Here is a 12,615-nt window from a genome sequence, read left to right on the forward strand (position 1 = left end):
TTACTCTAACAGTACTGTACATAAAATTAATTTGTGCTGAAACATTATCCAGCATCACAAAGGGATCGCTCCATTAAATCCACGTCGCTGCATGTCAGACGGTCACATGACAGATCGCTGAAGACTTGTATAAACTTGTAACATACCGTGTTCTTGTCTGTCATTGTATTAAATGTCAAATCTCACACATGATTTGAATCCACTGTAAAAACCCGTGCACTTTAAATTGGCTTGGATCATAGGGATTGTCGTGAGGATCTGCTTAACATTTGTTCAGATATAATTTTGCATAATATAAACATATATCTCCCTTTTGACGAATTGTTCCCCATATTTTTTTTTTTTTTTTTGGAGTGATTTGTTTGGTGTATATTCTCATCCAAGGCTTTTCCTGTGTTAGCGTTCTTCTTGTAAGACTGATTTCTGAAGGCATTAAATCCCTTGTAAAACTTAAATAGTGTGAATTGGTTTTCAGTGACATATTCGTCTAAAAGTAGATGAGAGGACGATGAAGGAAACAAACTTGAGACAAACACAAAAAGACAACAACTCGAAATGTGAGAAGCACTGCTGCTGCCGGCGCATCTGCCTTTTGTTTTTCGAAAATGTAACTCGTTTAAAGTTGTTGAATTCCAAAAATGTTGTAATAATGGGCAAGACCAAAATAGGTGGTACTGTGACACCCCCCCGGGCGCCACAATTTCTCCAACAACTGGAAATGCCTGAGTAATGTGAACTCTGAGCTGGAGTAATAAAGAATCTGCAAAAGCTCTTCCATCCAAAACAACTCCATAAGTTTGAACTAGTGATTTTCCACTGAAAAAACGCAATGTTTTAGCCAAATATGATCCAGTATCAAATTATTTGATTCTCTTTCTTTCCCATTTTTGCTTTATATAGTCAGTGTTTATCATTTTACTCTCTTGAAAGTCCTTGTATAGTCTAGAAATCAATTTAAGACCCGAGTCCGCCCCATATGCTTTAGTGAAGATCTTCAAAATAGGCAAATCTAGAACATTTTTGTCCTTTGGCATGAAACTATTTGTAGACTTTTTGTAGAAATCTGAAAAAAAATCACTCGAAAATGTAAGTCGTGTCAAACATTGTAATTCAAAACGAATAGCAAAGGTGCAGAGTTGGTGTAGGTAACATGGTCTGCAAACTACAACGTTTACCTTCTCTACAGCGAGACATGTTTCAGTGGTTGGTTAGACAATGTTGTGTTCACATGTCTGATTGTCCACTTCTTCACAGAATTTCTAAAAGTGAGGAATCTTTCTAATGGGATTTTGCAGTCTGTTCTGCTTGAGTAGTGTTTGAAGTTTAAGTTTAAGTGTAATGGTTTTGTACAGCCCAATATCACAACAGAAGTCGTCTCACAGCTGCACCGAACATTAAGGCAATAAAACAGAGCATTAAATATGACAATTAAAAGTTCAGGTGAATCCAGGCAAATATAATGTCCAATAGGAGGTAGCGACGAGCGGCGTGGGCGTCCCCCCGTCCGTAGACTCTCCAGCACGGCGAGGAAAAACTCAAAAACCCGGCAGGAGAAAAGAGAAACCTTGGGGAGAACCACAGAAGGAGAGATCCACTCCCATGGACGGACAGGCTATAGAGACCCAGGGCCGAAGGATCCCTCGGACCTGAAGCTGTAGAAACTCCTGTAATGGGGGCATTTAGGGCTTTATTGACCATAATTACATCCGAATAAATTTCCAAATTTTCCCACTTTAAAAATGTGTGTTTGGTAAAGATTTTACAATAGTGATATGAATTGTTCTTTTTGTCTAATGTTTTTGCTGTCTGCTTATAAAGTCGTTCTATATGGGCAACAGAGGACAGTAATTAATATGTGAGAGAATTGTGGCGTTAAGGTACAGTTTTGAAGCATCGGTTGTTAAAGGGGCTAGATGCAAGTTCGCCATTTTATACTCACTACTGCCACTTCAGGTCATACGTGTAACTGCAGCTTCTATATTAAAGGAACCAGGAGCAGTTCGAAATCCGCGCAGTAATCTTCACCTTACTGCAGATGCCAAATTACTCCTGGTATTATGACGCCTTACAATATAGTTCCCCCTTTTATCCGCTTAGAAAATCCACATTGTTTAATTTTGTGTAATTATACTTTGTAGTGGAACACTTCACGTAACCATATTTAAATAGGGAAAACGTGGAAGAGCCTGGACCTGTTTTGGAGCTATAGAGGAGAGGGGGAGAGGCTAAATGCTAACGCCGTCTGCGCTGTGTTTACGTGACTGAAGGCACGGGTGAAGATCAGACAGGTCCTAAAGAACTCGTCTAAGCTAAGGTAAGAACATATCTCAGTATGTAAAAACGGTGGCCTGTTCCTTTAAGCTCGTGCATGACGGCAATTCGGACCCGAATTAACATGTTTTTGAGAGACAGGGCAGGATTTTAGAGGCAGTTGTGGTGAACACGTCTGGGACATTGTTGGAACATGTAGGGGGAGGATAATACTTTTTTTTTTTAAACTATTTATTTTCATTTTTTTTCTTTTCTTCTTAACAATAAACAGAAAAAACAGAAACAAAGAAGGAGAAAACAGCGGCAAAACAAACAAATAAACAGTTAGATCAATAGTGTAAAAAAATAAAAATAAAATAAAATAATAATAATATTATAGAAGCCAGTGGCCCTGTGCCACAAAGCCACTAGGATGCACCAGTTTGGTAGAAGTTTCGGACGCGTGTTTCCTTCCTGAATGAGCCCAATACTCAGAACATGTGCAGCAAAATGTCCTTTATTTCCACAGAAAGACTGTTTCTCCTCACAGGTGCAGCACATCACAGCCTGATTACACCCTTTAAATAGGCAGAGGTCACACCCTTAACCCAGTAGTGACAACTATAGGCCAGGTGGTACATTTTATATCATACAAATATGATAATATTTTTTTTAATTTATGTCAGCAGTGTGAATTTTGCAACCTCCTGTATAAGCAGATATTACACACATATAAGTTTCTACACATATATATATATACACACATTTTTTGTTTTATACAACAAAACACGGGTACGTTATATCTACACATAGATTATTATTATTTTGTCAAGGTTTAAGTTTAGCACACATTCATTTAGATCAGTTTTCAGATTTCATGATTTTTACTTTATTTTTTATTTTACTTTATTTCTTTATCTTATATATTAATTTAGCTTAAAGGAATAGTTCACAGATATGTTCTTACCTGAGCTTAGACGAGTTGATACGTACCTGTCTGGTTTTTGTGCCCGTGGAAGAGCTTGGTTGCTTCTAACTTCACCCCATTTGGAGCTATAGGAATATACTGGGAGAGGCAAAATGCTAACAACATCTTTGGTTGATATGCATGACTGAGCGCACGCACAAAGACCAGACAGGTACGCATCAACTCGTCTAAGCTCAGGTAAGAACATATCTCAGTATGTGAAAACGGTGAACTATTCCTTTAAGCTACATCAATTATCTATTGTATATAATATATAGTATGAGTAAGTCTAAGTCTCAAGCAAAATTATTTTTTCTTTATTTTTTTTAACTTGCCAAATGAACAAAGCATCATCAACCATGTTTAAACACTTATTGGGGGGGAGGGAAAATACATAATTTTAACATTTTTAAACTAGTCCCTCATGTGTTTAAAATTCACTAAATTGAATTTCATTTTGTTCCTCAATTTCTCAACACGATGACGCCTAAATACTTGCAATGAAAAAAGCGATGAAAAAACTACAATAACATGAAAAAACCCCCGACAAAACAAGAGACGAAAACACAACGAAAAAGTGACAAAAAAGTGACAAAAACTCGCCAAAAAGCCACAAAAAAGTAATGAAAAAGCAACAAAAACATGACAAAAATGCAGCGACAACGTGACAAAAAGTTACCATCACTTTTCAAGATTTGAGCTTTCAAATGAGGCGTTGCAGTGTTGCTCTCCAGTCAAGAAGCTTTTAGATTTGGGTAAAGCCGAACTGGAGAAAATGCTCTCGGTTAAGGCGGGTGGTAAGAGGTTAACGTATGTCTTTGTGGAAGTGTCACATTTACGCTAATTTAGGCCAGGCTGACCAGAGTCCAGGGCTGGTTTTCAGTCCCAGTCCAGCCCCTGGCTTTGTCTGAAATGCTAACGCTCCAGCAATGTGTCTAAAATGTGCTCTGTGAATTGAATCATGCTTTCAAATTTAAATCGCAATACTTTTATAAATACAGAGCCGTGGGAAGATATTTTAGTTAGGGGGCGCTGAGGGACAAAATATACCCCCAAAATACTTTTTCTGTGCATAAATCCTATTTATTAACCTCTTAACTCCCGCCTGAACCGAGAGCATTTTCTCCAGTTCAGCTTTACCCAAATCCTGTAGGCCAGTGTAACGCCTCATTTGAAAGACCTACAAAACTAAACTGATCTTTTTCCTCACGTCAGATTTTTTTTCAGCACTTTTTTTGTTGGGCAGTCGTCTCATTTTTGTCAAGTTTTCGTGACTCTTTTGTCACTTTTTCATCAAATTATTCGCATTTTTTTGTCAAATTCTTATCACTTTTTTGTCCATTTTTTCTCAATTTTTCTTCAAAATTTTCTCACTTTTTTGTCAATTTTTTGTCATTTTTTCTACATTTTTTGTCACTTTTTCGTCCATTTTTTCTCAATTTTTCGTCAAATTTTTCTCACTTTTTTGTCAATTTTTTGTTCATTTTTGTCAATGTTTTCTCACTTTTGTCACATTTTCATCCTTGTTTTCGTCTCAGTTTTGTCGCTATTTTCTCACCTTTTTTCCAGAAGCTTTTGGACTGGGGTAAAGCTGGAGAAAATGTGCTCGGTTCAGGTGGGAGTTAAGGGGTTAATATTATAAATATATTCATAGTATATTCATAGTATCCAGCCTGCAGTCTGAACTTTGTCCTGTGATCTCGCGTCACCTGACCTAACAGGAAGACACCACATTCTTCCTCTTGCAAAAAAAAAAAAAGACCAACCCACTGCGGCTGATACAACAACTGGAAGGCCACGGCACAGTTTACATTGCTGTGTTTGACTTCTCCAGTTCCTTCTTACCCTCTGCATCCTGTTTAAGTCCACAAAGCAGGGTCAGCCGGCATGGAGCTTCAGTTTATGATACTCTGAGACTGAGCCAAGCTGAGGAACCAGAACCACCAAGAAGTAAGTGTTGCTACAAGAAAAAAAGGTCATGTACTAGAGCAATGTTCAGGCAAATGTGTAAAGAAGGTGTTTTTTGTTTTGTTTGTAGAGGAGATGGGTGTGTTTAAAACCTAAAGATTACAAGTTAAAGGCGTGGGAACAACAGCAAAGTGTCAAAGTTAGCATTGTCTAACATTCATCAACATTGTCTAGTGCAGAGCCGGGAAGACTAAAGGGTTTACTGTCTGGTTACACCTTACTTTTGGACTGTCCTTGTCAGAAAACACTATCGTAATCAAACGAATGACTGGTGCACAAAATCATCTGGCTTTTTCCTCAGCAATTTCCGATGGAGAATCCCTTTAAGTGAAACAACAGACATGCAAGAAACAGAGTTTGGTGGCGAAGACGTGACCCCGGAACGGAGGGTCATTCACTTCACCAGCGGAGAGACCCTGGACCTGGACAGTGAGGAAGAGGAGGAAGAGGACAGGCCACCTTTCAGGGACACGGAACGCAAGGTGTTTGTCTGCCGCGCGTCTTAAAATGGCACAGCGTCGTCGTCACCTGTTTTTGTTTTTCCTTCTCCAGGCGAGGCGTTCGATCAAGAATCTGGCCACGCGAGTTGGACGGCTGTCACTGCTCGGTAAGAACCTGTTAAAGGAACAGGCCACCGTTTTTCCATACTGAGATATGTTCTTACCTGAGCTCAGACGAGTTGATACGTACCGGTCTGCTCTTTGTGCCCGTGGAAGAGTTTGGTCGCTTCTAACTTCACCCCCGTTTGGAGCTATAGGAATATACTGGGAGAGGCCAAATGCTAGCAAGATCTTTAGTTGATGTGCGTGACTGAGGGCAAGCACAAAGACCGGACAGGTAAAGCATCAACTCGTCTGAGCTCAGGTAAGAACATATCTCAGTATGGAAAAACGGTGTCCTGTTCCTTTAAGTTTAAACTAAGCTAGAATCAACCTAATTTTAAGATACTAATCCAGAAGTCTTCAACCTGCTGCTTTCCATATTTCTGTATAAGCTTGATAGCAGTGTTAATTTTGTCGACTAAAATATTTAGTTTTAATTTTAGTCAAAGTGATATTTTTGACGACTAAAATTGGACTAAAACTAAATTAAAAGTTTCTCATGAGACTAAAACTGTGACTAAAATGTCCAGATATTTTAGTCGACTAAAATAAGACTAAATAAAAATGAAAAGGAGAGACTAAAATCATCCAAACTTCTATTGTCCGTCTGAAAGAGCCTCAGATCATGGAAATTCTCTGCCAAAGGATCAGCTCTGAGCTTTGTTCATGTGGAGCAGCTCCATGAAGCAGAGGAACAACATTAAATATGATTATAATCAATATTATCAAAGCAAAGTCGACTAAATTAGTCTTAAATTTACTCGACTAAATTGACGTGCAATTTCAGTCGACTAAAACTAGACTAAAATTGAAAAGATTTTTCTGACTAAATCTCGACTAAAATTACATTACATTTTAGTCAGAAGACTAAGACTAAAACTAAATTTAAAATATGTTGTCAAAATTAACACTGCTTGATAGATAGGTATATATATATATATAGTAAAGTATTAAGAGGATCTAAATTAACGTGTTGAAACTTCGTCTTGGCAGCAAACAGCAGGGATCTCCAACCAGTAGCTCGCCAAAGACTTTCTACTTCTCTATATGCATGATTAAACTAAAAATAAAAAATAGATGCATTTTCTGTTTGTTCTGAACATGCTGAACACAGTCTGCAATTGGTGGTTAATATTGTAAAGTATAAGGACTTTTTCTTTGAAATATGATCTTGGCTACTTATTCTCCAGGGTGAAGTCCACCCAAATAGCATTTTATACAAGTGTTTTTGAATCATAAGTAGCTCTCCGATGTTCTCGTTGTGTAAAAGTAGCTCACCAGGTAAAAAAAGGTGGAGACTCCTGGTCTTAAACTGGGGTACCTGATTTTTCCTGTTCAAACAGTGACATTTTTTGTTTTGGCCCAAACTTGTTTCTATCTCTCACAGTCCCTCCTGTGTATTCAAATTGTTCAAAAAATGTCATTACATGCACATTTCACACCCATATACAGCATTGAGTGGTGACAAAGTAAAGCAGGGGCGGCCACCCCCAAGACAAATTCCACTAATTTAGATTAGACTTCTACCATCCATTGCTCAATATAACTTTAGGTGAAGACAATACAACGAGGTCTGTGTTTTGTTGTGTTTACATTATACTCTGAGGTGGCAAAAATAAATGTACCCCTAACACCAAAAAATCAGGTACCACAGCTTTAAAGCATCTTAGAAGTATACACAAGTAGCTCTTTATTTTGTAGAAGAAGAAAGGTAAAAATATTGGACTAAACCAAACCCGGATTCCTAGATTAAAATGGGGGGAGTTCTACACCAACATGTGCAAACTCAATGATCATAACGAATTATGAAGTGAAATCAAATTTAAAGGTGCATGATGCAAAGTTTTTATGCAAAAAAGAAAAATAAGTTGATATTTGTGCGTATTTGACCTTGTATTGTCAGCATGGCGCCTTTACTTTCCCTCACAGTGGTCTCTAGGACGCTCCAGGATCAATTGTTTTGAAGGTTTTCTAGTGGGTGCAGTGAAAAACTGTGAAACAGTAGATCCTGGAGCGTCCTAGAGACCACTGTGAGGGAAAGTAAAGGCGCCATGCTGACCCCTCATGCAGCCACTGGGTCAATACAAGGTCAAATACACACAAATATCAACTCCCCACATAAAATGTTGCATAATGCACCTTTAAAAATCTGCTAAAAGTGATATTAAGGCACACAACCACAAGAAGGGCCTGGGTTTGAGGACCAACATATGTTTTATTGTTGATATATTTGGAAAGAGTCTATTGCATGCTAAAGCGTCTCTAATTAAATGTAGTGTGTGACTTCCTGGGTGAGAGACTGTCCGGAGTGTTCGGGCTGAATGACGCCAAATACCAGTACGCCATAGATCAGCATCGGCGAGAAAACAAGGTAGCGCAGCATCAATTTGGACTTGTTCTTTTTTTCCACCTACGAGTTTTTTGTCCTTGTGATTTATAGGCCATCGCGAGTGAAGATCCGGGGACCGCTCCTCTGTCTCCTGAAGTCAGCCGGAGTCATTACGGAGCGACGGAGGACACTTGTCCCGGAGAAGGAAGAATCCACAATGAAGGCCAGCATCAGGACACGGGACGGCTCAATAGGGGATATCAGGCAGAGGACTCTCCCCTGCAATAGGACGTTTTCTGTGAGCACTTTGAATTTGAATTATGAAAATGTTGTTACTTTATTTCCACTTCCTGGCTTCTTGGAATGGCTTTGGACAGGACGCCGGACAGAACCTGCAGTGGAAGTGGAAGCTCTCGTCATGTGCAGTATTTTTTCCATGTATTAAACAATTTTAAGAATGCCATTGGCCCTGGTTGTGTTTTCAAGAAACAAAGATACAGGACAGGACGGCTGCTTATCTATTTGGCAAATAACAAACTGAGAGAGCAAAATAATCCTGCGTCACACATAATAACCAAATACTTTGAGCTCCTTTACAACAGCCTGTACTCAGGGGCCGGACTGGGACAGAAAAACAGCCCTGGACTCTGACCAGCCTGGCCCAAATTAGCGTAATTGTGACACTTCCACAAATACATATTTTACCCTCTTACCCCCCGCCTTAACATTAACGAGTGCGTTTTCCCCAGTTCGGCTTTTGATTATTATTTTTTTGATCGGTATCATCAGCAAAAAGAACTGGAAAGGTGGTCGTAGAAACAGAAGCAAAATCATTAATGTAAATAATAAATAATACTGGTCCCAAAATTGAGCCTTGTGGCGCACCATACTCCACGGAATTCCTTTTAGATTCATGTTTTTTTTATACTGGGCTTTACCCAAATCTAAAAGCTTCTCGACTGGAGAGCAACAATGTAACGCCTCATTTGAAAGCTAAGACCTACAAAAGTGACGGAAACTTCGTCACGTCGCCACATTTTTCTCATATTTTTGTTGTTTTTTTAATCATTTTTTCTAATTTTTTTTGTTGTGTTTTTCTCATGTTTTTGTTGACTTTTCATCCGCTTTTTCTCGCTATTTTGATGCTTTTCTTTTCAGCTTTTAGATTTGGGTAAAGCTCGGTTGAGGCGGGACCGGTGGCCCCAGAGCCAGTGGCCTTTCAGTGCTCTTCCAGAACGGACATATGGCCAGTCCGCCCCTGCCTGTACTCTTACTGGCATAGATTATATGTTATTATATGTACTTTTTCTGTGCAGGAATGCAAGTAAATAACTATATTCCCACCTGTTAATTAAGACAGTGGTTCTCAACCCGGGGGTCGCGAGACAAATTTGGGGAGTCGCCAGATCATGTAGATAACATACACATATTTTTATTAGCGTATATTATAATATTTTATTGTCGCAAGTGTGTGCTGTTTTACCAGAGTGCCATTATATGTTCGTAATTTGATGAATTTTATTTTAGCCATTTGTTTTTTTCTTTGTTTTTTAAGAATCATGTAGGCTAATGTTCCGATTTCTCACGGGGGGTCAAGAACCCCTTTAACTGCTATAATGGGGGTCACGGATCCAAAAGGCTGAGAACCACTGAATGAAGACATAGAATTGCCTTATTAACTATTTTTCCCTTTTTTTTGGTTTTCTTTTTGGTAAATCCTTGAAATTCATGGATTGCATAACACATTTTAACCTTAACAATATCATTTTAGTTAAAGAACTTGTACATATTGGTGCATTAACTGTTGTCAAAACATAAACAAACAAAATCAGCTGTGGCACAAGCCTTTGGGTGGGAACCCAGGGTGCTGAGGGCGCTGCAGCGCCCCCTGGTGGATACTTTGTGAACTGCAGGTAATATTAACCCCTTAACTCCCACCTGAACCGAGCACATTTTCTCCAGCTTTACCCCCAGTCCAAAAGCTTCTGGAAAAAAGGTGAGAAAATAGCAAAAAACTGAGAAAATTTAGAAAACATTGACAAAAAAGTGACAAAAGATTTACAAAAATTGACAAAAAATTGACAAAAAAATGAGAACAATTTGACGAAAAATTGCAAAAAAAAAGGATGAAAAAGGGATAAGAATTCGACAAAAAAATTTAAAGAATTTGACAAAAAAGTGACAAAAAAGTGTTTACAATTTGACAAAAATGAGACGACTGCCCACCACAAAAAGTGATGAAAAAAAATCTGATGTGAGGAAAAAGATCCATTTAGTTTTGTAGGTCTTTCAAATGAGGCGTCACACTGGCCTACAGGATTTGGGTAAAGCTGAACTGGAGAAAATGCTCTCGGTTCAGGCGGGAGTTAAGAGGTTAATAAATAGGATTTATGCCCAGAAAAAGTATTTTGGGGGTAAATTTTGTCCCTCAGCGCCCCCTAACTAAAATACCTTCCCACGGCTCTGTTGGGTGGTGTAATCAGTGTTAATTTCGTCGACTAAAATATTTAGTCTTAATTTTAGTCAAAGTGATATTTTTTGACGACTAAAATTGGACTAAAACTAAATTAAAAGTTTCTCATGAGACTAAAACTATGACTAAAATGTCCAGATATTTTAGTCGACTAAAATGAGACTAAATAAAAATGAAAAGGAGAGACTAAAATCATCCAAACTTCTATTGAGCGTCTGAAAGAGCCTCAGATCATTTAAATTCTCTGCTAAAGGATCAGCTCTGAGCTTTGTTCATGTGGAGCAGCTCCATGAAGTCGAGGAACAAGATTAAATATGATTATAATGAACATTATCAATGTAAGTCGACTGAATTAGTCTTAATTTTAGTCGACTAAATTGACATGCAATTTTAGTCGACTAAAACTAGACTAAAATTGAAAAGTTTTTTTTGACTAAATCTTGACTAAAATTAAATTATATTTTAGTCAAAAGAGTAAAACTAAAACTAAAATAAAATATGTTGTCAAAATGAACACTGGGTGTAATACCTTTGCACTGTATAATGAACTGAACATTCCATGATTAAAATCGAACAAAAGACAACGGCGGACGCAATAAAAGCTGTTTACTTATGCAACACAAAGACATACGGGAAGACCATAGACTTACAGTCTATGGTCTGATATTGGTACTGATATTTTACAAAAAGTGAAAAGTATCGACGAGGATGGGATTCGAACCCACGCGTGCAGAGCACAATGGATTAGCAGTCCATCGCCTTAACCACTCGGCCACCTCGTCGCGTAGTAACACCAGGTTGTGCTTCGGCTTTTTCTATACGGACTATACGGTTTTGGTTTTAAAATATGGAATATGGCGTTAAAAGTATGTGAAACGTTAAGAAATGTTTTACACTGACTTACCAAACGATAGGTGGCTTGTAGATGGAGAATGTACGCGAGGGACTAGTTAACGTAGAAAGCACGCAGTCAGAGAAAAAGCTCGTGCAGCTGCTACTCTGACTGCGCGCAGAGAGGCTGACCACGTGTCAATAAAAACGAAAACATACTAATACAAAAAGAGTGTGGATGCAAAGGAAGTAAAATGCGGGTAAGTTTAGGATATTCAGCAACGTGTGCGTCACGTGATCTGAAACACGTCACGTTCTAGCACCTTTGTTTGGATCTACTTGTAAGTGTATTTATTTTAAACGTGTTAAGCAACAGCGGTTCATTCAAGTTCATTCAACCACACACACTTCATGAGTGGACACCGAAACATGCATTTCCTCCTAAATCCATGGCATGGGCCTACAGTCCAGACTCAGAGCACGTCACTGTCACGTAAGGCCGACTTCAAGAGAAAACACACACCAATGACACTACTATGAAGCTTCGGAGTCAGGAAGTATATCGTGAAAGTGACGGTGAGTGAAGTTGTTTCCTGAACCATCTTTGCTTTGACAGAAGTACTGCAGTACCGAAACACGTCACTTGGCGGCGCCTCTTGCTTTATATTACAAACACTACTGATAAATGTTGAGCCAAGTAGAAAAGGTATTTTGATCATTAACATGTCCAAAGAGAGTCCACATTTTAGAATAAGTTAAGTTATTGCCTATTATTAAAAAAAAGCAAAAACACATATTTAAAGGTGTTAAGATGAATGAATAAATACATAAAATAAATAAATAGTTAAGTTAATAGTTAAGTTTATTGATGGAATGCCCTTGAGATGTGCCATCTCGTTTGTGAGGGGGTCCATTAACACAAAACACAGTAAAAGACAGGACACAGACAGGACCAAACACACATTATAACAGTCGCACAGACCAAACAAACTTGCTCCATAGCTGTGTTAATTTTGACAACATTTATTATTTTAGTTTTAGTCTTTTGACTAAAATGTAATTTAATTTTAGTCGAGATTTAGTCTAAAAAAAACTTTTCAATTTTAGTCTAGTTTTAGTCGACTAAAATTGCATGTCAATTTATTCGACTAAAATTAAGACTAATTTAGTCGACTTTGCATTGATAATATTCATT

The 12,615-nt window shown here is 38.2% G+C and overlaps 1 protein-coding gene across 1 annotated transcript; it reads left to right on the top strand.

Moving 5' to 3' along the window:
- Nucleotides 1–5,496: 5,496 nt before the first annotated feature.
- LOC306974558 (protein FAM177A1) lies at nucleotides 5,497–8,429 on the top strand. The gene is made up of 4 exons (XM_079571859.1): nucleotides 5,497–5,667; nucleotides 5,738–5,792; nucleotides 8,064–8,158; nucleotides 8,228–8,429. The coding sequence occupies exons 1-4, from the start codon at nucleotides 5,527–5,529 to the stop codon at nucleotides 8,402–8,404; spliced, it is 468 nt and encodes a 155-aa protein (XP_079427985.1). The 5' UTR covers nucleotides 5,497–5,526; the 3' UTR covers nucleotides 8,405–8,429.
- Nucleotides 8,430–12,615: the final 4,186 nt, after the last annotated feature.

Source organism: Gobius niger, assembly GCF_951799975.1.
Source record: "Gobius niger genome assembly, chromosome: 15".
In the NCBI taxonomy this organism is placed as follows: domain Eukaryota; kingdom Metazoa; phylum Chordata; class Actinopteri; order Gobiiformes; family Gobiidae; genus Gobius; species Gobius niger.